Source organism: Pecten maximus, chromosome 9, assembly GCF_902652985.1.
Source record: "Pecten maximus chromosome 9, xPecMax1.1, whole genome shotgun sequence".
NCBI classification, from domain to species: Eukaryota; Metazoa; Mollusca; class Bivalvia; order Pectinida; family Pectinidae; genus Pecten; species Pecten maximus.
The window spans coordinates 37,267,843-37,295,641 of NC_047023.1; the positions used below are offsets into that span (position 1 = coordinate 37,267,843).

At 34.5% G+C, this 27,799-nt stretch overlaps 1 protein-coding gene across 1 annotated transcript; it reads left to right on the forward strand.

Moving 5' to 3' along the window:
• The first annotated feature begins 10,528 nt into the window (after positions 1 to 10,528).
• Positions 10,529 to 27,377, forward strand: LOC117335035 (MAM and LDL-receptor class A domain-containing protein 1-like). Its single transcript, XM_033894945.1, has 14 exons — positions 10,529 to 10,591; positions 13,789 to 14,006; positions 14,618 to 14,871; positions 15,069 to 15,249; positions 15,485 to 15,628; positions 15,811 to 16,067; positions 16,776 to 16,848; positions 17,189 to 17,392; positions 17,558 to 17,820; positions 18,299 to 18,377; positions 19,241 to 19,456; positions 22,260 to 22,513; positions 22,838 to 22,916; positions 23,627 to 27,377. The coding sequence occupies exons 3-14, from the start codon at positions 14,656 to 14,658 to the stop codon at positions 24,376 to 24,378; spliced, it is 2,718 nt and encodes a 905-aa protein (XP_033750836.1). The 5' UTR covers positions 10,529 to 10,591; positions 13,789 to 14,006; positions 14,618 to 14,655; the 3' UTR covers positions 24,379 to 27,377.
• Positions 27,378 to 27,799: the final 422 nt, after the last annotated feature.

Here is a 27,799-nt window from a genome sequence, read left to right on the forward strand (position 1 = left end):
GATAATGTATATATAAGGTTACAGATAGTGTATTTATAAGATACAGATAATGTATATATAAGGTTACAGGTAATGTATTTATAAGGTTACAGGTAATGTATTTATAAGATACAGATAATGTATATATAAGGTACAGATAATGTATTTATAAGGTTACAGATAATGTATTTATAAGGTTACAGGTAATGTATTTATAAGATACAGATAATGTATATATAAGATACAGATAATGTATATATACGGTTACAGATAATGTATTTATAAGGTTACAGGTAATGTATTTATAAGATACAGATAATGTATATATAAGGTACAGATAATGTATTTATAAGATACAGATAATGTATTTATAAGGTACAGATAATGTATTTATAAGGTACAGATAATGTATTTATAAGGTACAGATAATGTATTTACAAGGTTACAGATAATGTATTTATAAGGTTACAGATAATGTATTTATAAGGTACAGATAATGTATTTATAAGGTACAGATAATGTATTTATAAGGTACAGATAATGTATTTATAAGGTACAGATAATGTATTTATAAGGTACAGATAATGCATTTATAAGTTTACAGATAATGTATTTATAAGGTACAGATAATGTATTTATAAGGTACAGATAATGTATTTATAAGGTACAGATAATGTATTTATAAGGTACAGATAATGTATTTATAAGGTACAGATAATGTATTTATAAGGTACAGATAATGTATTTATAAGGTACAGATAATGTATTTATAAGGTACAGATAATGTATTTATAAGGTTACAGATAATGTATTTATAAGGTACAGATAATGTATTTATAAGGTACAGATAATGTATTTATAAGGTTACAGATAATGTATTTATAAGGTACAGATAATGTATTTATAAGGTACAGATAATGTATTTATAAGGTACAGATAATGTATTTATAAGGTACAGATAATGTATTTATAAGGGTCAGATAATGTATTTATAAGGTACAGATAATGTATTTATAAGGTACAGATAATGTATTTATAAGGTACAGATAATGTATTTATACGGTTACAGATAGTGTATTTATAAGGTACATATAATGTATTTATAAGGTACAGATAATGTATTTATAAGGGTCAGATAATGTATTTATAAGGTACAGATAATGTATTTATAAGGGACAGATAATGTATTTATAAGGTACAGATAATGTATTTATAAGGTACAGATAATGTATTGATAAGGTACAGATAATGTATTTATAAGGTACAGATAATGCATTTATAAGGTTACAGAATATGTTTTTATGTGGTTATAGATATTGTCTTTATAAGGTTACAGATAATGATAAGGTTACAGGTAATGATAAGGTTACAGGTAATGATAAGGTTACAGGTAATGATAAGGTTACAGGTAATGATAAGGTTACAGATAAGGAATTTTCGCGATTTTTTTTTTAAATACACTTGCATTATACACAATGCATAATTTCCAATATATATAATTGTCAGGTAGTAATAGCGATAGTACAGACAAGTAAATTGTCGAATTTTCGAGGAGGCAATCTGCCCCTTTATTAAGACACAGGTAAATTACAAACAATCACATATAGACATAGAACATGGAACAGTTACACACATATAGTGGCTATAAACAACAATACATATCGTTATGTTATGAAAACGATCCCCTCGGCCGATAAAATTAATTCGCCGAGGGTCTAGTATAATTAACATTTGCACGACGACATATTTTTTTTATGACACAACATATTTATTACAGTTTTGCACCACGTCATATTTTTTTTTTTTTTACATTTAACACCACGTCATTTTGGTTTTTTTACGTTTTACACCACGTCATTTTCTTTTTTAACATTTAACACCACGTCATATTTTTTACATTTTACATCACGATATATTATGTTTGTTTTTTAACACAACATACTTTTTAACATTTTGCACCACGATATATTTTTCCTTCTTCATGATCTAGTTTCGTGCTTAGCAATATACTGTTTTGTTACACGGTTTTCTACAGTTTTCCTCGGTATATATATAAAGTTAAAGATTTTAGTAACGGTGTCCTTTGTGCAATCCATTACGAATGCTGTTTTGTAAACTCTCTTTGTAGACTTGTACGTCACCGATGATTTCCATTTCCCTGCCTGCCACGTTTTTTATATGATATATAGTAGTATAAACTAGTACAAGGTATCAGATATGTGGCTCCCCAGGTTGTGCTGAATGAGGGACAACCCAGTGGCGTGATATCAGGGCGAGGGCATGGCGTGATGCCTTCAGCCGAGATAAAGACTTCGACGTCACGGCCACGCCATCGCTTGTATAGACGTCACTTCCGTTGCCTACGTTTGTGGGAACCATGTCCATATATCCACACGGTCACTGTGGCCATTTGTCCTGATAACGGATTCCTATATGGCTTATTTATAAAACTGGTCTCACGTACTTGCTCCATTTTACTGGGTCGATTGCCTTTGTCCTAGCAGTCTATTTGTCCTAGCAGTCTATTTGATCAAATGTCGATTTCGAGGTTCTGGCTCGACTTCCTATCAGGTTATTTCCGTTTCCTCTTCCTGTCGTAATAAACGTACGATTGGAAAATAAATAAATGGAATATAGATGGGATGAAACAAGAAACGCCATTAACTACAAAACATTACACGTGTCCTGGTATCCAGGACAGATATATACGAATTTAATCACGATATTTTGTTGTAATTCCTTTTCCCAACATTGATTTAGAAGCTGGAATCCACTTTTTATCCAATGTAAGGTATATTCCGTAAATATGCTTATTTTGGTGTGCTTAAATTTAACCCCATATAAAACAACAAATTAATTTTTTTTTTTAAATAATAATACCAGCTTATATTTATCCTTCTTGTTGACCAAGAAGGATGCGTGTGAGGGGGTCTTACTGTGGTAGGAAGCCGAGGTACGCAGGTAAAACCCATATGGTCGAGCATTTGACTCCATACCTTTTCACTTCCGATTGGAAAATCGAACCCCGGCCGCCTAGGTGAAAGACAGTGCGTTACGACTGGCCATACGACAACCCTGACAATAATTTACCGCATCAACACAGCTGCCATTGAAAACAAATTGAAGTAATTGCAATTAATGCAATTATAATGAAGCTGAATACATTTGGAGAAATAAATCGCTCGAAAGAGCAGAGAAAAAGTAGCGCTAAAATATTATGTACTTTTACAGTGACTTATGCCAATGCAATTGTGAAACAATGGCTCGCTGTCACCTGACCCTGAACCTAACGTACCTTAACCTTGGCCGTTATGAAGGTACACATCTATCTTATGGACATAAAGGATACAGCCTTGATGAACATTTCAAGGGTAAACTTGCCATGGCCAAGTATACTGGAGTTGTAAGATGGATTATCAGAACATTAAAGACACACAGGTTACCAGACGTCTGAGTAAATAATCTTATCTTTATTACCCCGGGTTGGAGATACTGTTAATCAGAAGAAATCTCTTTAAGGATGTACTCCTCTGTCTGTGTAAGGCATTTTTTGTAATATTTAACAAAATATGGCCAATGTAATTAGCAAACACGAATCTGAAAAATGTATCAAAACCTTGACGTCTGTTGTTTATAGAACTTTTTCACAAAAATTAATAAATTACCAATTTGGCGGTCAATATGAAATTGTTATTTCTTGCCCTTCATGAAAAGTCCTAATTTTACCTTTTTGACTCTAGATTGATCACTCAAATGAACAGTGTGTGGCTGTTTTGAATTGCAGCGAGTTCATTTTTGAAGCACATCTTTGTATTACATTTCTGGTTTAAGCACTGGTTTTCTGACCCCGAAATTAAGAAAAATAACGCAAATGATAATGGGACAAAAAGGAAATACACAAACCTCTCATTTTAATGGCTGGTTTAGAAAGATTAAACTGTTTTCTTTTGATCTGCTAAATATTTGAAAAAGTTTGATAGCAGAACTTTTTTTACATCAAGCGTTAGATCTGCTGAAATATGAGTATTTTCCCATTGAAAATTAAGGGATGAGGGTAACTTTAATTACTATTCTGAGTTAAATGAACATGTTAAAGACATCTAACTTCCATAACTTAAAAGAAAGTACTATTTCTGTCAGTTCTGAAAACATCCGTACCTGACGATACATATGGAAGATAGTGTATGGATTTGTCATGTAAAAGATCAAAACAGCAAAATTCACTTAAAATCACATTTTATGTCAAATTGGTATGTATGAAAAATGAGCACAGGGACATATAATTCTTCTTGTATTTTCTGCCATACCATGAACTCCCATTTCCAAAAATGATTATAAGAAAAAACGATTTAAGATCGCAGAGGTGTACTACCTTATCAGTGTTATTTTATTGAGATGCTCCACAGGTATGTAATTGTTAATGAATATTAAGTAAAATGGTAATATAATCATCTGGAGTCGTATCAGAATAAACAAGGACCAAACGTTAGGTGTCGTATCGGAACAAACAAGGACCAAACGTCAGGTGTCGTATCAGAACAAACAACGACCAAACGTTAGGTGTCGTATCAGAACAAACAAGGACCAAACGTCAGGTGTCGTATCAGAACAAACAAGGACCAAACGTCAGGTGTCGTATCAGAACAAACAAGGACCAAACGTTAGGTGTCGTATCAGAACAAACAAGGACCAAACGTTAGGTGTCGTATCGGAACAAACAAGGACCAAACGTTAGGTGTCGTATCGGAACAAACAAGGACCAAACGTTAGGTGCCGTATCGGAACAAACAAGGACCAAATGTTAGGTGTCGTATCGGAACAAACAAGGACCAACAAACGTTAGGTGTCGTATCGGAACAAACAAGAACTAAATGTCAGGTGTCGTATCAGAACAAACAAGGACCAAATGTTAGGTGTCGTATCAGAATAAACAAGAACTAAATGTTAGGTGTCGTATCAGAATAAACAAGGACCAAATGTTAGGTGTCGTATCGGAACAAACAAGGACCAAATGTTAGGTGTCGTATCGGAACAAACAAGAACTAAATGTCAGGTGTCGTATCGGAACAAACAAGGACCAAACATCAGGTGTCGTATCAGAATAAACAACGACAAATTGTTAGGTGTCGTATCAGAACAATCAGGGACTAAACGTTAGGTGTCGTATCAGAACAAACAAGATTAAATGTTAGGTGTCGTATCAGAACAAACAACGACCAAACATTAGGTGTCGTCTCAGAACAAACAAGATTAAATGTTAGGTGTCGTATCAGAACAAACAACGACCAAACGTTAGGTGTCGCATCAGAATAAACAAGGACCAAACAATAGGTGTCGTATCGGAACAAACAAGGACCAAACGTTAGGTGTCGTATCAGAACAAACAAGGACTAAACGTTAGGTGTCGTATCGGCACAAACAAGGACCAACAAACGTTAGGTGTCGTATCAGAACAAACAAGACTAAATATTAGGTGTTGTATCAGAACATATAAGACTAAATGTTAGGTGTCGTATCAGAACAAACAACGACTAAATGCTAGGTGTCGTATCAGAACAAACAAGGACAAATTGTTAGGTGTCGTATCAGAACAAACAAGGACAAATTGTTAGGTGTCGTATCAGAACAAACAACGACTAAATGTTAGGTGTCGTATCAGAACAAACAAGGACAAATTGTTAGGTGTCGTATCAGAACAAACAAGACTAAATGCTAGGTGTCGTATCAGAACAAACAAGGACAAATTGTTAGGTGTCGTATCAGAACAAACAACGACCAAACGTCAAGTGTCTTATTAGAGCAAAAAAGGACCAAACGTTAGGTGTCGTATCAGAACAAACAAGACTAAATGCTAGGTGTCGTATCAGAACAAACAAGGACAAATTGTTAGGTGTCGTATCAGAACAAACAACGACCAAACGTCAAGTGTCTTATTAGAACAAAAAAGGACCAAACGTTAGGTGTCGTATCAGAACAAACAAGACTAAATGCTAGGTGTCGTATCAGAACAAATACGACTAAATGTTAGGCGTCGTATTAGAACAAACAAGGACTTAACGTTAGGTGTCGTATCAGAACAAACAACGACCAAACGTCAGGTGTCTTATTAGAACAAATAAGGACCAAACGTCAGGTGTCGTATCAGAACAAACAACGACCAAACGTTAGGTGTCGTATCAGAACAAACAAGGACTTAACGTTAGGTGTCGTATCAGAACAAACAAGGACTTAACGTTAGGTGTCGTATCAGAACAAACAACGACCAAACGTTAGGTGTCGTATCAGAACAAACAAGGACTTAACGTTAGGTGTCGTATCAGAACAAACAAGGACTAAACGTCAGGTGTCGTATCAGAAAAAACAAGCTTCAAATATGATAAGAATGCAGGAAAGAAGAATCAAGAAATGTTGATGTAAATGACATGTTTCTGGTTTATCTAGATTCCCTTATCTTGTCACCTATGATTCTAGTAAATAATGGAAAAGTAATAAACAATGTTTGACTTTAAAGAGCAGGTAGCATTGAAAACCCATTTATTGAAGACATCGGATCTTCGATATATCTTCCCAAACACAGTGCCCGTTTTCGAAATCGGTATGTAATTATATCGGTTCGATTATAACGATTAAGTGGAAGAAAATCATCAAAATTACAGAGAAAACAAAAGATTGAAGGGCATTTTTTTTCTTTGATTTTGTTTGGGTTTTTTTTGTTTGTTTTTTTTCTAACGTGTTAGTCGTTACTCTGGAAACTAGACCGATATTTTTCACACGTTTATCGTAGATCCTATGACCAACTTTGTTAAGATAACCTTTGATATGGTACTACTGTATATTACCCAAACAACACAAGACATGCACAAATGTAAATATTTCAATATAAAAAGTTACGATTATGGCCACCAAGCCTCCCATAGGAATTCGCAACATTTTTAGGCTTACTTTTCCTGTTTTGGATTTCGTCATTGATTTTTTTTTTTTTTTCATTTTTTGCCTTAAGCATTACCATCGACATCCTTGAAGGACAAAGGAGCTGAATGTTTGCCACCACGGTATTTCTTGCTTAAGTAATCTTCAAAGGCGTTATTCTCTTGTGTGTGTAGCAGACAAAATGTCGTACTATTGTACCTTCGACAGACACTCCTCGTCGCTATGACCATATGTTATCTTCACTGAACCACTCAGACTTTAGGACAAGGATGGGACACTTAGTGTTTGATACGGACGGTCCTCGCTCATTGATGTTATCACAACGACCGATTACCAGAGATAGCAGATCTGAATTCAAACAAAGCAATATCGAAAACATTACAAAAACAAAAGGTGGAGATGAAACAGTATTGATATTATCGCAAATTATTGTCTTCAAGACGCAAGGTCTCCAAAACAGTTGTTCTACTCAATGCTTCGTTAAGGGAACACAGTTTGTAATGAATGGGCCATATATGAGACATAGAGGTAAAAAGCGCCTCTATAGGGTAACAAACGCAGCACATGTCAAAACATCCAACTTAAAACCACATCCCACAGCCAGTGTCAATTTTTGCTGTAAGTCACTAGTATTTCTTAGTTCACCTAAAGTATCAGATGTGAACTTATGCGATGTAGTGTAAATGCTAGGTATTTTGTGATAATAGTTCTATAAGCATGCATTGGTGTTAATGTTGAATAGTTGTGATAATAGTCCTATAAACATGTTTTAGTGTAAATGTTATATATTTTTATGACAACAGTTCTATAAATATGTTTTAGTGTAAATGTTATACATGTAAATCTTGGGATAACAGTTCTATAAACATGTTTTAGTGTAAATGTAAAATGTTTTGTGATAATAGTTATTTAAATATGTTTTAGTGTAAACGTTGAATATTTTGTGATAACAGTTCTGTAGATATGTTTTAGTGTAAATGTTGAATATTTTGTGATGGCAGTTCTATAGATATGTTTAATGTAAATGTTAGTTATTTTGTGATAATAGTTCTTTAAATATAAATTGGTTTACATGTTAAATATTTTGTGATTATAGTTCTCTAAACATGATTTAGTGTAAAAGTTAAATATTTTGTGATAATATTTCTATAACTATGTTTAATGTAAATGTTAAATATTTTTCAAAAGTTACAATCTCGTTATTTGTTTTTCAAAAGTTACAAAATCACGAGCTTTAGCTTTATTTATAACTAAATAACTAATTAATATGCAAAACTGACGAATTCGGAAATATATGAAAATATTACAATTTATTACAAATCATAACAAAATAATAAATAGCTTTATTCTTTGAAAGCAATAAATTGATAAAAATCTATATATGTTTTCAAGAATATAACAAAACAACTGGGAACTACTTCTTATGCGTTATCATTTTCAGAACATTGTAAAGTGGCCTTCATGTGTTGGCCAATGAAAATGCATTAAACCAAGTGATTTCAAATAGTCCCTCTCAAAGGTCACCCTGTCAACCAATCAAAACGCATTAGAGTTTATTCCACGTGTGGTATAAACTGAATGTTATTCAACATTTGTAATGATTACACCCACCTATTCTGGTAGAAACATGTTTTAGTGTAAGTGTTAAATATTTTGTGATAACTGATATTGGAACAATCCAATTTAAAAGCAGTTTCGTTTTCGTTAAGCAATAAGTAAAAACGTTTACAAGTATGTCAAATGATGTGTTATTTCTTCATATGAAGTTAGGGAAACATGGACATTTGCCATATGTCATACATGTAGTCAGACAGTTTTATCAGTAATCAATTGGATTAGCTCAAATATGGACACGTCGTAAAGTTTTAGTTTAGATGGTTTTGGAAAATGGATTACTTGTTGTGACTGGAAAGATTATGCCAAGGTGGTCTATGCCCTTTCGTAGATATGCTTGACCAAATTTATTTGGAATGAACATATCCAAATATAGGACTAGGACTGGGTCATACAGATGTTATATATAACTGTAGATTAGGAGCATTGTTAGAACTTTGATAAATATACCTCTAATACACTATATTTACCTAAGATTGGTTACATTAATTATTCTCTACGGCTACTCTTGTTGTTGATATCAATTTATCTTTTTTCAAAGTAAGAATGGATATCAAATAAGACTTAAAAAAACTATTATTCTTTTATTTTACAAATATTGCGAAAAGCATAACTTCGTTAAAATACTTCTTATGGTATGTTAATAATGGCAAATCACAAAACAAATAGTTATATTATGATGGAGTGAAATGCAGCAAAGTTTACTGGAAAATAAAGAGGTATCTGCTAATGCTTTAAGATGTCAGCTTAATAAAAACCACATAGAATTTATCAGATAAATGTGAATTCAGAAAACCGGAATAAATTCTTATACAGTTTAAAAAAAATTAAGTAGTACATAAAACTGTAAATATCGAACATGTCTGGAGGTGTGTCAATACTTCCGACTGGGGGTGTGGCGGAAGGTCATTTTGCTGGAAGGTCGTCAATATTTTGGAGACTCCTATCAATGCGTCATTCGCGCTATGGCCAATATGATGATAAATGACCACCGTTAGGACTAGCACTGTGATAACCTTACTTACCCTTCTCGTTAAGTGACCCGCTGACACATTTTCCTTTTCAACCCGGTCTTAATTTACTACCAAATTCATAACATAAAGGTTAACTGATAATAAAGTAATATTTCAATTGCAAAAAACAAAGAAAGAAAAACATTTTATTCTCAAAGCGCATTTAGGAAACCATACCATAACTCGTAGCCTACTAAGCTAAAAATGTTATTGTTTTGAGAATAGGAAATACATTGTTTTAAATTTTATTAACGATATATTCCATTTTTTGTCCAAAGTTTCACTTTGAGAACGTCATATGTGTACGTCATATTGACAATCATATTTGTAAAAACACGACGGTTTTTGATTTTTGTGGATTTTTTTTTTCTTTTTTCTTTTTGATTTTTTGTTGTTTTTTTTTTTGTGTGCATAAATTGATTGATGATAACATAACACTTTATAAACGATCAATAAGAGAATACATGTATATTCTAATATGCGTTCTAATTACCAAATTAGCTATGAACGCACATGTTTCTTTCATTGATACACCAACAATCTATGGGGGTGTGTCATTGTATCAAACTTACTGGGGGTGTGTCAGAAGGTCATATTATTAGAGGGTCGTCAATGTTTGAAATGGAAACGCTACTGCTATCAATACGTCATCTGTGCTTTGTCCATTCCCTGTTGATGAATGGCATGTTCTCGTAACTAGCTCCAAGACACGCTTGGAATAGTGAGAGTAACTCTGGTACGAAGCTCATTACTGACCCCGTAACACACTTTCCATCTCTGCCAAGTCGTATTTGGCATATCAATTAAAACTACTCACTAATATTAAGCCATACAAATAAATATATTCACAATGTTATCAGTGCGCCCTGGAAATGCAATCAGGATGTTATCATCTGCTGGGTCAGGATCAGGCAGGTCGACCTATCTACGGGGACTCAATATATACCTCTATCACACACATTACTACATTTCATTCAGTAAATCCTCTCGTCCAGTGATAATCACAATGGATTGTAGACTGTCAGTGATCTCGCTGCTTATAATCGTATTGTCAGGTAAGTTTACAATCTTATCATTCCTATATATTTTTTCCCCGTCATTTTCAACGTAAAATTAACAATTTGTTACAAACGTTTTATCATATTGATATATCTTTTTATTCATGTTATATTTTCTTTGTGATGTATGATACACTTGTAATGGTGGATTTATTTCCATTTGTGGATTTATCGAACAAAGGCTTTGTCACCATATCCATATTTTTTAAGCATAATCAATTTTAGCAGATCACTTAGCACTGCAAAATCTTTATAAACACCGTTATCTTGCGTAATATTTTTAGTGCTTAAATAATGCAGTTAATATAAACAATTATATATCAAACTTGAACAAAGATACATTTGTATACTATATATTTGAATAGTTGTATTACCCATGTAGTTATTTATATATTTATTCGATAATACCATTTTGGTTTCGATGAAATATCAAAATTAAGATAATTTCACATTTTCTGTCAATTTTACCCTGAATTGATTTATAAATTACAGCACGAATTAAATAAAGTAACAACGAGGGCAAAACTAAAGAAAAAGAAAAATAACAATAAAATATAGATGATCTCTATTACAAAGATACACGTGTATAGGAAGCCGTTTCCCTGTAACTTCTGGAAACTACATTTGAAACAGTTCTTGCCATAACGCACATTGTACAAAGTTATATGTTATCATTGTTTGTTTAGAACCTTTAAGTGTACTTTATATCGATTGTCGAAGATCATTCATCAGATTAATTTTACAAGTTTATTCCGTGATGCTGTAAACATGAAACATGTCACGACTCAGACATATAATGACTAGTTATCTTAGAATGGTCTATCAGTCGGGCTGTGTCCACTTAGTCAATCCTCTTATCTGTCGTCGGTAATAATGCCTTATCGATTCGCGAAATTTCCATGCCTCTATTTTTTGATGACGTTTCGTGAAAAGTTCAATAGGAACGTAAACGCCAATCTTAAAATACATCATTACATTGACACCAGTTTTACATTTGTTGTTTAATGGAGGTCCTCATCGTTATTATTGATTAATCTATATTGTAATTGATGTATATAATAAATTCACCCTAAAATTGAAAGACAATGCAAAATTATGTTATCACTTTTGTAATCGGTCCATATTCTTAATGTTAGATTTCAAGGGCTGATATTCACCGAAACCATTAAAACAATAGTATTAGTATATTAATGTATAACTAACTTGATATCATAATCATTAAAACAACAGTACTAGTATATTAATGTATAACTAACTTGATATCATAATCATTCAAACAACAATACTAGTATATTAATGTATAACTAACTTAATGTCATAATCATTAAAACAACAATACTAGTATATTAATGTATAACTAACTTGATGTCATAATCATGATTTGATACAAGTCTTCTGGTTCGAGTAAGAATCCTAACTCTAGATATGATGCTCCTTCTGTAGTGATAAAACAGACCAGCGTTTAATGTAGTCAAATAACTGGCGAAAAGTATACGTATCAAATTAACTCGATTTCTAAACGTTCAAAGATACAATTACCAGCATTAGGACTATTGAAGATGTGTCATTTCCTTAAACATCACACATTGTTTGATATTTCCTGTCATTATCTCAACCCTTCATTGATTGGTAAACGCCATTTTCCATATCAATCTTTTTTTAATAAAAAAAAGGGGGGTTTCGTGTCTACGCTACCACATTTGCAAATATCATAAAACAAGTATCTTTCCCCAGCAGGTGAGACCTATTTGAAGTTCTGCTCTAAGTCATCTAAAATTGTCTAAATAGACGAGTATTGCCCATCACTATATGTGTAAACAAATTGTAAATCGCACAGGTAGGTAGTAATCTGCACAAAATAGTTCATGGCCGTCACGAGAAACGTTTGAACTCGGTACCACTTGCGATTAAAGACATGCGCACTGCGTCAGACACATTATAAGTAACCAACTTGCTGCAAAGTCTTTCACGATCACCCCATTCCTTGTTGTTTAACGCCAACAATGACAATGGCAATGCCAACACGATCACCCCATCCCTTGTTGTTTAATAGCAACACGACCAGCACATCCTTGTAGTTAAATGGCAACACGATCAGCACATCCCTTATTGTGTAATGGCAACACGATCAGCCCATTCCTTGTTGTTTAATGACAACACGATCACTACATCCATTGTTGTTAAATGGCAACACGATCAGCACATCCCTTGTTGTGTAATGGCAACACGATCACCCCATTCCTTGTTGTGTAATGGCAATACGATCAGCACATCCTTGTAGTTAAATGGCAACACGATCACCCCATTCCTTGTTGTGTAATGACAACACAATCAGCACATCCCTTGTTGTTTAATAGCAACACGATCCCCCTATCCCTATTGTGTAATTGGCAACACGATCCCCCTATTCCTGTGTTTAAGACAACACGTCAAACACAATTTTTTTTTTTTTTTTCCCCCTCCCCCTGAGTTAAATGGTAACACGATCAGCACATCCCTTATTGTGTAATGGCAGCACGATCACCCCATCCCTTATTGAGTAATGGCAACACGATCACCCCATCCCTTATTGAGTAATGGCAACACGATCACCCCATTCCTTGTTGTTTAATGGCAATACGATCACCACATTCCTTGTTGTTTAATGGCAATACATCATAAATGTATATAAAAGTGAAGAGAAAGGTGGTGACAAAGCCTTTGTTCGATAAATCCTCAAATGGAAATAAATCCACCAATACAAGTTTATCATACATCACAAAAATAGAATATTACCGTTTAAACATTCACTGGTATAGCAGAGGCGTGCATGCTTTCTATCCATAATGACTATCACTAAGCGAACGTTGCCGACCACATTATTATAGTAACAATCAGAGATGAATAATGGGAACTATAATCACTTTCATAAAACATTATTTTTATCGAGAACCGTAACATGCATGTTGATGTAACACAGGAGTATGAATATATGTAGTCGACCAATAACGTTATACGTGTAGCTGGTGCTAGTGTCTTGTATGACTATAACGTGAACTGAATACGAAGTTCTCGCTAATGTTAGTATTCTGGTTTTATTTGACCTGTTACTGAGTATTTAAGAATCCCTTACAGTTGTATGTATCTTGTTCCTGTAGGGCCTGTTACTGAGTATCTAAGCGTCTCTGACAGTTGTATGTATCTTGTTCCTGTAGGGCCTGTTACATCAGATGTCCCTTATGCAGGAATGTTTCTGTCATCAATTCCTGTGCATCGTTCAGGCTTGAGAAAATAAGAAACGCAAGTTGTTCTTTCGATAGAGACTTGTGTACATATCAGAATCTGAACCCTGATGCCATATGGGAGTTAAAAAAAGACACCGTGGGAGGATTCTTGGGATTTGGATCGACAGGACAACACACAAACAACAAAGGTTAGAATGTAGATATACATAGTGTCGAGCTCAGCTATTAACTGACAAGTAATCCTCAACTGTAATATCTGGTTAGAGTCTTGAGGAAGGAAAGGTAATTTAACCCTTTGATTTTTCAAATTCAATTTTCAGATTTAGATTTAGATAAATTAAGAATATTTATATTCTGAATCCATGAACTAAGGTGTCCGGTCTGTTAATTTAAAGAATGAATGCTGGTATTACTTTAAAAGTCGAATGTATTCATTCATTATACCTCTACCCATTCTCGTTAGGATAAATTTTATACCCCCTCCCCTAACAATAATACACAAAAGTCATGAAATTGATGTCTCGTCGTAACAAACTTTTATTTCTACATCTAAGAGAATTAAGCGATATATTCAATCGCAGTGAGATACACATGTTATCTGTTTGAATATGCAATCAACATTTTTCAATTTGATTTGTGTCTCAAAAGTTCAACTGATTACAAGGGTTTCTTCCCTTTTCTTGACTATCGTAACTAAAGTAAAAGTATTTAATTAACCATGCTTTTAGCATAAGATGAGGTAAAATTGTATGTGTCAATATCCATCATCAAATATCACATAAAGTAAATTTGTGTCCAGGGTTTTACGTTCAACCGCATGAGAGTTCTGCTAGAGCAATGGCTGGGACTTCTTTCGAACTGGCGTTACCGGAGATGTCTGTAGGTGCTGTGTGTGTCGAGTTCTGGTTTGATAAACGAGGCAGTGCCACAACAAATCTACAGGTTGTCGTGGAGTGTCCAACCGGTCGCAGAAATTTAGCCTGGCAAGGTCATACTGATAAATACAAATGGACGCAGGTATCATTACTGCTACAGATGGAGACTTCATATAAGGTAAATTTAACATAAGGCTCTCTCACAATTGGGTGATTACTCATTCAACACTTAAAAAAGGACAGTGAAATGATGATTTATCTCAATTTAATTATCAACATTATTCTGAATCGAATGAATAGATATAGACCTTCCGAGGCCACTTGATGTTATGTGTCAACATAATATGTCATTTATGATGATTTCCTTTCTGGTAGGTGATTTTTAAAATGGAGAAAGAAGACAGTTCACACGTGACCGGATTAGATGACGTCAATGTTTATACGGTGAAATCTGTCGATTTACCGAACAATAGTCACCATCTGTATTGCGAGCAGACGACAGCGGCTATGTACCTCGAGGAAACGACAACGGCAACTATTCCCAAAGAATTTTATGGTAATTCAATTTCAAAGGTTTTTATTTAAAAAAAAACTTACATTCTGTTGGTTTATTTTCGTTATTCGTGCTTAAATAGCGTTTTAATTATTCTTCCATTTTATCACTAGATGACATTCATTTGTGGATTACGAATTTAGAGATTTTCAAATTAACAAGAACGGTATTTTGGCACATTGGCATTACATTGAAGTTGCGACATTATTACAGGTGATTACTTATTTATGTATGACAGGCAATGATTCCGCCATCAACTGCACGTTCGAGAACAGTTCCTGTTCATGGCGCATCGGCGACCACAGTGACTTTGACTGGCATATCGGAGATAGTAACGACGTGAAAGGATTATCTGCTCCTAAATCGGATCATACCAATGGAGGTATGTTTGATTTCTTCTATATCATAGTCACAAAGTGTTTAACTACAGAATGTTCGACATTTTGTAAGTTTGATTATAATCTCGATAAAATCCCTTCTGCATTATCAAAATTCGTTAAAGTGTTTAGCTTTAATTTCGACATTTTCTCTAACTAATAAAGATTATATCTGTGTCCAAACTAGATGGAAGGTACGCCTACATCCGAGGAATGGAAGCAAGGAACTCCTCTTGGAAGGCCGTATTATCGAGTAACGCCATTGACTCAGATGTACAGCTTCAATTTTCTTTTTGGTACATAATGAATGGCTTAGGGGTTGGATCCCTAAGTTTATACCAGACATTTTCCGATGGAGACACCCAAAACGTGTGGTCACGAAATGGTCGTCAGGGGCCGGATTGGATCCAGGCGGTCGTTAACCTGTCGCCCGGAATGTACACAGTAAGTCATTCCGTAGAAATGCCCCCTTACACAAAAAGAACATTTACGTGTTCCTAATGTTATTTCTTAAAGTTATATAAAACTAGGTCAATCCCCTTTTATAGAACCGTTAGAAACGCCTTTTATAAACATCACGAATCAGATTAGATACCCCGGAAGGTTAAGCGTCTTTGCTTCATCAACGACACACTCAATGCAGATCTTGGTTAGATTCAAATGAATTTTGTGCTGAAACAATGTTCTAAAAAAGAGATCGGAAAGTGTCTCCACATCTTTGTTACCTACACATATATCTTTATCGATATCTTATACGTCGGAATGACTATCCCAACACTAGGGTACAAAACCGCACATTTTCATCAGCATTTGAAATAAAGAAAATCTAGAACGAGCACATTTATAACCAAATTAGAGCATTATACAACATTCAGACTGAAGGCTGAAGGTGAAAGTATAAGAATAAAAATCAAAAGGATTACGTCAAACGGTCAAGAGAAAAAGTTCCGATGTTTTAATAACATTTACAATCGAGGAGTAGATACCATACGCATTTGGAACCAAAAAACTTTACATAAAAAAAAAAAAAAGGACATATAATCAAAACTAAAACGCAACTAAACGCAAAACACTATCAAATTGATGATGGTGCTAATAAATGATGCTTGTTGTTATGTAACTAATGTTTAGGCCATTTTATCTACTTAATAGATACTATTTGAGGCCCAAACGAAGTACCACTACCTAAGCGACCTAGCTATTGACGACACCATCCTTACTAACAGTGAGTAGTATAGATACGTGGAGTAATACGTGTTCTGTTTGCGTAGGTTTGTAACATTAGTTATTACATATTGTGTGTTGTATTATCCTGATTTCAAACTAAGACAGGAGGCGTAAAAAGCCGAAGGTTTCATTAAACAACTTATTATTTTATTCAAAGACACACAAATAATTTACTTCAGCAATCTGAGATGATAGGATTAACACGCTTAAAAGCTGAAAATTTTAAATCTCAATACGTACAGGTATCATATCTAAATATAATACTTTTTTTGTGTCTAAATACCCTGGTATTGCACATCGCGATTCCTGCTATAATCATTATTTGTATTGTAATTAAGTTACATTAACTACAACTACGACCCCTCCAACCACCACTCTGCCGTCCCCTGTGCCGCTTCCTTTATCCTGTAACTTTGAGTTGGACACGTGCGGGTTTTCTCCGCCGGTGACTGATCCCGGCTACGTTTTGTGGGAAAGGACAAAGAGTCCATTAACGGTCCTCAAACGAGTTTACGTCATGGGGGACAACACAACGGGATCAGGTAAATGGCAACTGAAATTATTCTTATGATTTAGAACAGATGACAAATCAAATTAAAGTGACATATTCGTTATCTCATGAACAGACATGCACAACAAAACAACATAATTTTTAGGAAAATGCATATGTAATTACTTATCTAAAATTTGAAAATAATATTTCACAGGAACATTTCTGTCCCTTCGTCCCAATGGCGCCCAGGCACACCGCGGTGATGTGGCGTCCATCCGTTCCCCGGCTCTTGAAGCAAATACGGCCGCCTGCTTCCGCCTAGCCTACATCATGCCAAGTACTTTGAGTGGCACAATCACCGTGTATAAGAGAAAGGTTCAAAATGGAGAGTTACACTTGTTGGAACACCTCAGCGGCTACCAAGGCCAACACTGGCAAAGTCTACAGGTCGATTTGCAGAGTTCTGACACTTTCCAGGTATTGTCGATCATCTGTAAATTTTGATTATTGAAATGCAGAAAATTATTTTTCTTTTCATTTGTCACGAAGTCCTCTTAAAGACACTAGTAGAACTTGGGAACTTGAAACTGAGATATTTTGGAAACGGTTAGCGTCTTGGACACTTGGAATACTTTGGAACTTGGAATGCTTGGAAACTTGGGTATTTGAGGAACTTGAAAGCCTTAGATTCATGAAATTTTGAAAAGCTCTGGAGTCTTTGGATCTTGTTAACTTTAAGAACTTCCAGAGTCATGGGAACTTGGAAGACTTTTTAACTTAGGTTTCCATTAACTAATGCATGTTTATTGTTATTTAAGGGATATTCATAGAAATAAACTTTGATAATTTTGTGCCTTTGTCATCAATGAGCTCATTGACGAACATATTCTAATATTTAAATAAAGAATAGTTGAAAATAGCAAAATGAATAAATGTGCTTGATTGTGTTTCACAGATAGAAATCAAGGGATCCTATGCTGGAGAACCTGGTGCCGTCATCGGAGTTGACGATATGTCTTTGGAAAATGGACCATGTACGTATGAAACCACAATGGTGTTACGTAATTGATAGTTGTGTTTATGTTGTCTGCCTAATACAGAGATTGCTTTGATATTTAAACTGTCAATAATCGTTCTTGCTTGGAAGACTTGCTTCCCATAAGATAATATTTTTATTCTTACCTCATACAAAGAAAATGTTAACGGGCAATGGCAGGCAAAGCATAATGCTACACCGCTTCTTTCGAAACCCACATAATTTTGAAACCTGGTAAATATTTGAAGTAGTTGGGCGAGTGCATGCTTATCTCAAATATAATAGACAATTCACATTGTTTCCAAATTTACAACATAAGATGAGGGTACCCAAATATTGACACTTTTCGTATATTCCATTTATATATTTAAAGAAGAAGTGAATAGTAACTGTTTGAAATGGAAATTAATTAATCAATTGAATAAATTTACATGCGAATAATTGTAATAAGCGACAACACAAATAAAGTTAAATGATTCCATGAACTTTTTATATAGAGAAGACAATGATTCAAACTGTGCCCAATTATTTGTACATGTATAAACTGACTTATGGAAGGGGGCGTCCATTGTGAGTACTCTCGCCAGCTTAATTCTGAACATTCCATCGAAGGGACTTTCGAAAAACATGGATACCTTTGAATTCAAAGAAAAGCAAAAAAGAAAAAAAAATGAATAAATACAAAGTAAATAAATGAAAGAGAAAATTATGTTTCATTGTAGTAAAATCAATATCACATAAGCGGAGTAACAAATAATACCTATATTTTTTTCTGTAAAAGCAGTCACCTTATACCTAAGGTCAATAAGTTTGATTCTAGAAAATCACAGTACCACAGCATTCAATCCATTTTTATTTTAGGCCCCGTAACAACAATGCCCATTCCATCAACGACAACGACCCTCCCTCCTCCTCCATTTGAAGTCGACCCTGTTTGTAGTGATCATGACGACCAACACATCGCTGATATGTCGTGCTCGTTCGATTCCTCTGCATGTTCGTATTCATCTGTAGGGGATAAACTACAGTGGATTCAGCTCAACGATTCATATCCCAGGATCACAGGAGGAAAAACGGGTAGGGTATACGAGCATGGTGAATAATTATAAATGCAAAAAAATATCTAGTATGTAATTAATGTTGAATGAAAACTTGATTTATTTTTACAACAATTACGAAACAAGTAATATCAAATATTAATCAGGCTTGTTGGCCCAGATAGAAGCCCTCGAGGGGTCTAAGTGTGAGGAAACTGGCGTACCCGTGGAAAACCCAGGTGGTCGGGCAGGTTACCCCATAACTTTTCACATCCGATCGCGGAATCGAACCATTATTACCACTGTGAAACCCGACCATCAATTAATGTTAGTAAAGGTTTTGTCCCCGCTTAATATCATGTTCGTCTGTAACGTGCTGCATGCAATTGTAATGGTTTATTTTCAGTGTAAGGGATGTCTTTCGATGGAATATTTTTGAAATATTAGAGTATTCAAATATGCTAACCTACCTTGTAGATAATCTTTATCTATGTTTTAATATTCTGTTCGACCTATATTTGTATTTTCTCTGTCAGCTCCTAATTAAGTGTCTGCATTTTAGACTCTTAGCATCACTGACATACATCTGTATAATGTCTCTAACATCACTGACATACATCTGTATAATGTCTCTAACACCACTGACATACATCTGTATAATGTCTCTAACATCACTGACATACATCTGTATAATGTCTCTAACACCACTGACATATATCTGTATAATGTCTCTAACATCACTGACATACATCTGTATAATGTCTCTAACATCACTGACATACATCTGTATAATGTCTCTAACATCACTGACATACATCTGTATAATGTCTCTAACATCACTGACATACATCTGTATAATGTCTCTAACATCACTGACATATATCTGTATAATGTCTCTAACACCACTGACATATATCTGTATAATGTCTCTAACACCACTGACATACATCTGTATAATGTCTCTAACATCACTGACATACATCTGTATAATGTCTCTAACATCACTGACATATATCTGTATAATGTCTCTAACACCACTGACATATATCTGTATAATGTCTCTAACACCACTGACATACATCTGTATAATGTCTCTAACACCACTGACATACATCTGTATAATGTCTCTAACACCACTGACATACATCTGTATAATGTCTCTAACACCACTGACATACATCTGTATAATGTCTCTAACACCACTGACATATATCTGTATAATGTCTCTAACATCACTGACATATATCTGTATAATGTCTCTAACACCACTGACATACATCTGTATAATGTCTCTAACACCACTGACATACATCTGTATAATGTCTCTAACACCACTGACATACATCTGTATAATGTCTCTAACACCACTGACATACATCTGTATAATGTCTCTAACACCACTGACATACATCTGTATAATGTCTCTAACACCACTGACATACATCTGTATAATGTCTCTAACACCACTGACATACATCTGTATAATGTCTCTAACACCACTGACATACATCTGTATAATGTCTCTAACACCACTGACATACATCTGTATAATGTCTCTAACACCACTGACATATATCTGTATAATGTCTCTAACACCACTGACATATATCTGTATAATGTCTCTAACACCACTGACATACATCTGTATAATGTCTCTAACACCACTGACATACATCTGTATAATGTCTCTAACATCACTGACATACATCTGTATAATGTCTCTAACACCACTGACATATATCTGTATAATGTCTCTAACACCACTGACATATATCTGTATAATGTCTCTAACACCACTGACATACATCTGTATAATGTCTCTAACACCACTGACATACATCTGTATAATGTCTCTAACACCACTGACATATATCTGTATAATGTCTCTAACATCACTGACATACATCTGTATAATGTCTCTAACACCACTGACATACATCTGTATAATGTCTCTAACACCACTGACATACATCTGTATAATGTCTCTAACACCACTGACATACATCTGTATAATGTCTCTAACACCACTGACATACATCTGTATAATGTCTCTAACACCACTGACATATATCTGTATAATGTCTCTAACACCACTGACATACATCTGTATAATGTCTCTAACACCACTGACATACATCTGTATAATGTCTCTAACACCACTGACGAGAGTTTGAAAGATGATACATCGGTATGATGCAGTTTTATTTAATTCATTTTACTATATCAAACCCTCACTTTATGATGAGAAAGGTGCTCATATCTTTGTAATACTCCTCTAATAACACTAATGTAACATATTGATATAAGGTAAAGAGACAAATAACAAGCAGCGACTTGTTATACAGGGTTTCTTACACAGGGATTGTCTCCTGCATGTAATGAAAAGTAAGTAATATTGACAGCGGATTTAAATTTCGATATATTCGCAGTTATTAAAAATGTTATGCGTTCACTACAGAAAGTTTGTGTGTTTTTTGAAGAAAATCTAGTGCTAATCAGCCTTTATACATGTAGGTGTTGTTTAAATATTAGCCTCGTGAGTAGTCAGTTGAGTAGTTTGTATATCCCCCCCCCCCCCCCCCCCCCCCCCCCCCCCCCCCAGACACCTCGCGGCGCGCTTCCATCCGGACCAACGAGAGTGATTAATATAACTTCGTATAACTTGTTAGCAATTGTTTTAAAATAAACAAAATTTACATTTTTAACAGCATTTATAATAAAATGAACATTTTTTTTTTTTAATTACGCTTATTTGTTAAAGTCGTACACATCAGATTATCAGAGTAGGGGCTTATTAACGTTTAATAATCTGCGAATGACATAACCTTGCTTCCTATTTCCAGGACCGTATATTGTCCTCGACACGACTCAATTAACAACACCGCACGGATCCATTGCACAGTTAAAAAGTCCTGTCTTCAATGGTTCAGGCATTTGTTTGACGTTTTGGTACATTAATCCGTCCGTGTCGTCAAACTTAGAGGTTTTGATGGAGTTCATTTCTGGCGCAAAAGCCTCTATATGGTCAACAGACAAACAAGCACATTCCGAATGGCAATCTGTCGCACTGAGTGTTAAAACACAGTCTGCTTACAAGGTGAGTCTTGTAGTTTCTTTTACCCTTTGTTATTTGTAGATCATATCTTCTAGTAGAATGTTATCTTGGAAATAATTAGTTTTTATTTCTGTAATTGCTTATGAATAAAAACCTTTTTCAATAAAGGCATGTGACACTAAACCGTTAAATGGATTAGATCTATATTGCAAATATCTATAATTTATTTGGTATTTGTAATTTAGTTTGTTTTCAGACCAAATGAAATATATATTTCAAAACGTGCAAAATTTCAAAGTTCCCTTTGAGTTGTGACATTTTATATTTATTTCGAATGAGGTATCATGATCATCATTCTATTTACAGCTTGTGTTCCAGTCGATAAAAACGGACACGTATGGGCCAATTGGTATTGACGAAATAAACGTATTTGAAACTTTAACAGGTAAATTATCTATACACCATCAACAGGACATTTAATGCAAAGCATTTGTATAGATACATTTATGATGCTGGTTTGAAATGGTATGCGTTGTAAATCTAACCATCAACAGCATATTTCTGGGCATATATATATATGCGTGTGTGTGTAGACATGGGTGATATTTGGGTTTATTCATTATTTGGAACCAAGAGCCAAACTTCCATTCCTTAATTTCCAGATCCCTTTAGAATTTTCAAATTCTTTCTAAAGCACGTGTATTATGATGCACTAGTCATTTTATTGTGCATGTAAAAGTATACAGCCATGCTATCGGAGCTTTACGACTGTGTCATTGCAGGGCATTTAAAAGCTAATAAGCCGACACGGAAAATTGTGTAATTAATGCGATTTTTAATATAGGCCACGGCGCAAGTAATGGGTCTATTACGGAAAGGTATTATTAACAAGGGGACTGTGCCAACATGGTAGATAACAAAGACTATTTATGTAGATTTACTGTTATAATAATTATTTGTCTTTTTCAAATCCATTCGCACAATCTCGCGTGATGAATTCAATAACGTCCTCATGATAGTTCGATGAGTTGAATTAATTTTGGCATTTGAACCTGTCACTTTTTATATGCGCAATGGAACATGTTTCAATATAGCTTATGCAGGCCTGTCTCTTGTTAACATAGTACTAAATTTACTTTTTTCTTCACAAAACAGGCTCGGCATCATCCAAATCCACACAAACCTCTACGGCCAGCACATCAATGTCGTCATCAAGATCCACACAGACTGTGTCTACGGCCAGCGCATCAATGTCGCCATCAACAACCACACGGGCTGTTCCAACGGCCAGTTCATCCAAACCACTGACTACTCAACCAGGAAGGGCGCATTCCTCAACATCATTACCTCCTTCCTCATATATACCACATTCTACTATCAAACTGTCAGGAGAGACATCAAGATCATTTCCAACATCACAAGCATCAACAATTTACCAACCGTCTGTCCCAAGTAGTGGAAAACACGTGACATCACCATCAACCATGCTAGTGATGTCATCGCCTAAAAATACTAAAATGCCAATCTTAACAAAGATTTTCACATCTGCAAGTACCAATGCAGTGTCGTCAACTGTGTCCGAATCTGTCACACAAGACAATTTATTGAACTCTAAAACTACAAAAGAAACTTCTAATGAGAGTAACAATGATAAATCTACTGACAATGACAGCAGTTCGAAGACAAAGGCATTATACATAGGTCTTAGTGTGGCTGTTTTTGGTCTTTGTGGTATTGTTTTAGCTGTCTACCTTCTCAAAAACAAAGTAAAAGTTTCAAATCAAAAGGATACGAATGTGGCAATGCACGACATTGACAAAATCGACGACAGTTTACAAAGTAAAACAGCTAGTAAAAACTCCACAGCTCCAGTAGCTGTTGTCGGGTTTACGAAACTGGATGTGTAAAGTCTTAATATTTGCACAATTACTAATATGTGTTGAAGTGTTTTGAACTTGTGAACGATTTACATTTATCGTGTTATACCTATGTCTACGACATTATTTTTCTAAGATGCTACAGCGGCGGTCACAAAAATGCATGAAATGGCACCCACGGTATAGAAAATATATCTTATTAACACCAACAAATGACACCCACGGTATAGAAAGATATATCTTAACACCAGCAAATGAATATGAAAAAATAAAACTGCGTCCGAATTTGTCACCTTGTATCAGAGAGTCAGTACAGTAGCGCAGTTTATACTTGTCTTCACTCGACCATAACCAATCTGTCATCGCCGATGTAGCATCTTATAAGTTCAATGTGACGTGCAAAAGTATGTTTTCTGTTTTATATCAGTTAGAATATTAAAATTCACGAAAAGATCTGAATATCCATATCTACCGAAAAGACTAATTAACTTTTTACAAACGTTATCTGTATTAAATATATCAAGTTCTGTGTATCGTATTCAGCCAAAACCACCGATGTTTTCATATAACTTCAAAGCTTTCACCTGAAGTCTAACAGAGTGTATTTTTATTATTCGAGAGTTGAGCGTTGTGGTTAGCTTTCTGAAGATTTGTGTTCGCAAGTGGTTTTGCTAACAATCGTTATTTCGGTTAAATGTTATATTAAATTTCAATAAATACTAAGGTATTCCTATACCTTAAAATAAACTAATTTAGTGGATCATATTTATGAACTCGTATTAAATACAAAATTTTAACGGATGAGAATAAAAAATAACAATGCAACGTTAAACAATTATTCCATTTGTGATTTCTATGTAATTCTAATACCTTGCCTCCGAAACTCACTTAGGTTTACACTTACGTTATAAACTAGGATAGTCAAGCATTGTCATTTTTCAACTACATTCTTTCTAAACATAAAGTTTTCACCCTAAAAGTCTCGCTGTACGGAACAAATATTTCATTGATCAAAGTTTATTGGCTCTATATTTACAGGAACATATGTGTCTAACAAGGATTTGCGAGTAATTTCATACGATTCAATAATCAGAAAAATAATTATTGTTATATTTCTTTGAAATGTTTTAACATTGATGTTCATACTGGAAACTATTGTTATATTATGATGCATAAATGCAAAAGTTGATATGAGTGAAAGCGAATGTGTACAGAACGAGGAAAACTGATTAATACATGCATAATTTAATATGAATATACATTATGTATTTTTTTTTTAGATAGACACTATAAGAACATTTAATGTTTTAATTGTATTTAAGTAAGATAAATGTATATATACTGAGTGTGTATGTAAGTTTATTAAAATATCATAATCTTGAAACGGTGCATTATTCAAGGTACGATATGTAATATGAATTCATTAAATATCTATATATCAATATATATATATATTGCGTATACATAAGTGTGAACACCAGTGTCGCCTTGTTTGTTTACTACCAGTCCACCATTTACGAGATGTCGCCTTGTTTGTTTACTACCAGTCCACCATTTACGTGATGTGGCCTTGTTTGTTTACTACCAGTTCACCATTTACGTGATGACGCCTTGTTTGTTTACTACAAGTTCATCATTTACGAGATGTCGCCTTGTTTGTTTACTACCAGTCCACCATTTACGTGATGTCGCCTTGTTTGTTTACTACCAGTCCACCATTTACGTGATGTCGCCTTGTTTGTTTACTACCAGTTCACCATTTACGTGATGTCGCCTTGTTTGTTGACTACCAGTCCACCATTTACGTGATGTCGCCTTGTTTGTTGACTACCAGTCCACCATTTACGTGATGTCGCCTTGTTTGTTTACTACCAGTTCTCCATTTACGTGATGTCACCTTGTTTGTTTACTACCAGTCCACCATTTACGAGATGTCGCCTTGTTTGTTTACTACCAGTCCACCATTTACGTGATGTCGCCTTGTTTGTTTACTACCAGTCCACCATTTACGTGATGTCGCCTTGTTTGTTTACTACCAGTCCACTATTTACGAGATGTCGCCTTGTTTGTTTACTACCAGTCCACCATTTACGTGATGTCGCCTTGTTTGTTTACTACCAGTCCACCATTTACGTGATGTCGCCTTGTTTGTTTACTACCAGTCCACCATTTACGTGATGTCGCCTTGTTTGTTTACTACCAGTTCACCATTTACGTGATGTCGCCTTGTTTGTTTACTACCAGTCCACCATTTACGTGATGTCGCCTTGTTTGTTTACTACCAGTTCACCATTTACGTGATGTCACCTTGTTTGTTTACTACCAGTCCACCATTTACGTGATGTCGCCTTGTTTGTTTACTAACAGTCCACCATTTACGTGATGTCGCCTTGTTTGTTTACTACCAGTTCACCATTTACGTGATGTCGCCTTGTTTGTGTATTGCCAGTTCACCATTTACGTGATATCGCCTTTGTTTGTTTACTACCAGTCCACCATTTACGTGATGTCGCCTTGTTTGTTTATTACCAGTCCACCATTTACGTGATGTCGCCTTAACTTAATTTACTATAAACGTACATTTTTAAGCGGTTATCTTATATTATCGAAATTCGTGCTTCCCTTATTGGTTTGCTTTCTTTAACATATATATAATTGGAGGTACACGACCAGTTTAATAACGACACATTATGTGTGTTTACAGTATAATAGCATATACTCTAGACATGTAGTAGTTATGGTTGCTTTGTATAAGTTAGTATGTAGTGACGTGATTAAAACTCCTCTAACACTTGTATATCAAAGTTGGCCTTGAGAGATAGTAGTATTTTGCAAATGAACGAATCGAGGTTTCATTTCAATTTTAATACACCTGTTGTGTTGGTTTTGTCACGCTAATATACATTCGTAATTAATATTTCAGGAGCGTATTAGACTCAGATCTTATTTTCTTGATCGTGAAAATAATGGTTTGCATAGTTTTATAATTGTATATATGATTTATTTATCTAATAAATGGTGTTACTCTTGATGTTTTGATGTTTTTACTGATTTCATTACAATATATGGTTTAACAACATAACAGAGTTTACTCAACTATAATGTTTTTTTAAAATAGTATTTATACACACTCCACAAACAGAAAAATTAAGAGTGATATGAATTGAAAATAGGCCAGCAGAAGATGACAAGTTTATTACAACAAGATAAAACACATAACAAAATTACTACGGCAATTTGCCAAATCAGTAGGTATGACAAGAACATACATAAGGATTATGAAAATTACAAAATCCCTATCATCTCACAATTGATATTAGGGTGGGAATTCGATAGAAAACGACACAAAATTAAAAAAAACAAAAAAACAAAAAACAAATTGGAAAGGAATTAACATTCCCAGAAAATATATTTATTGCATTTTCTAGAGTACAATATATAGAGGATATTG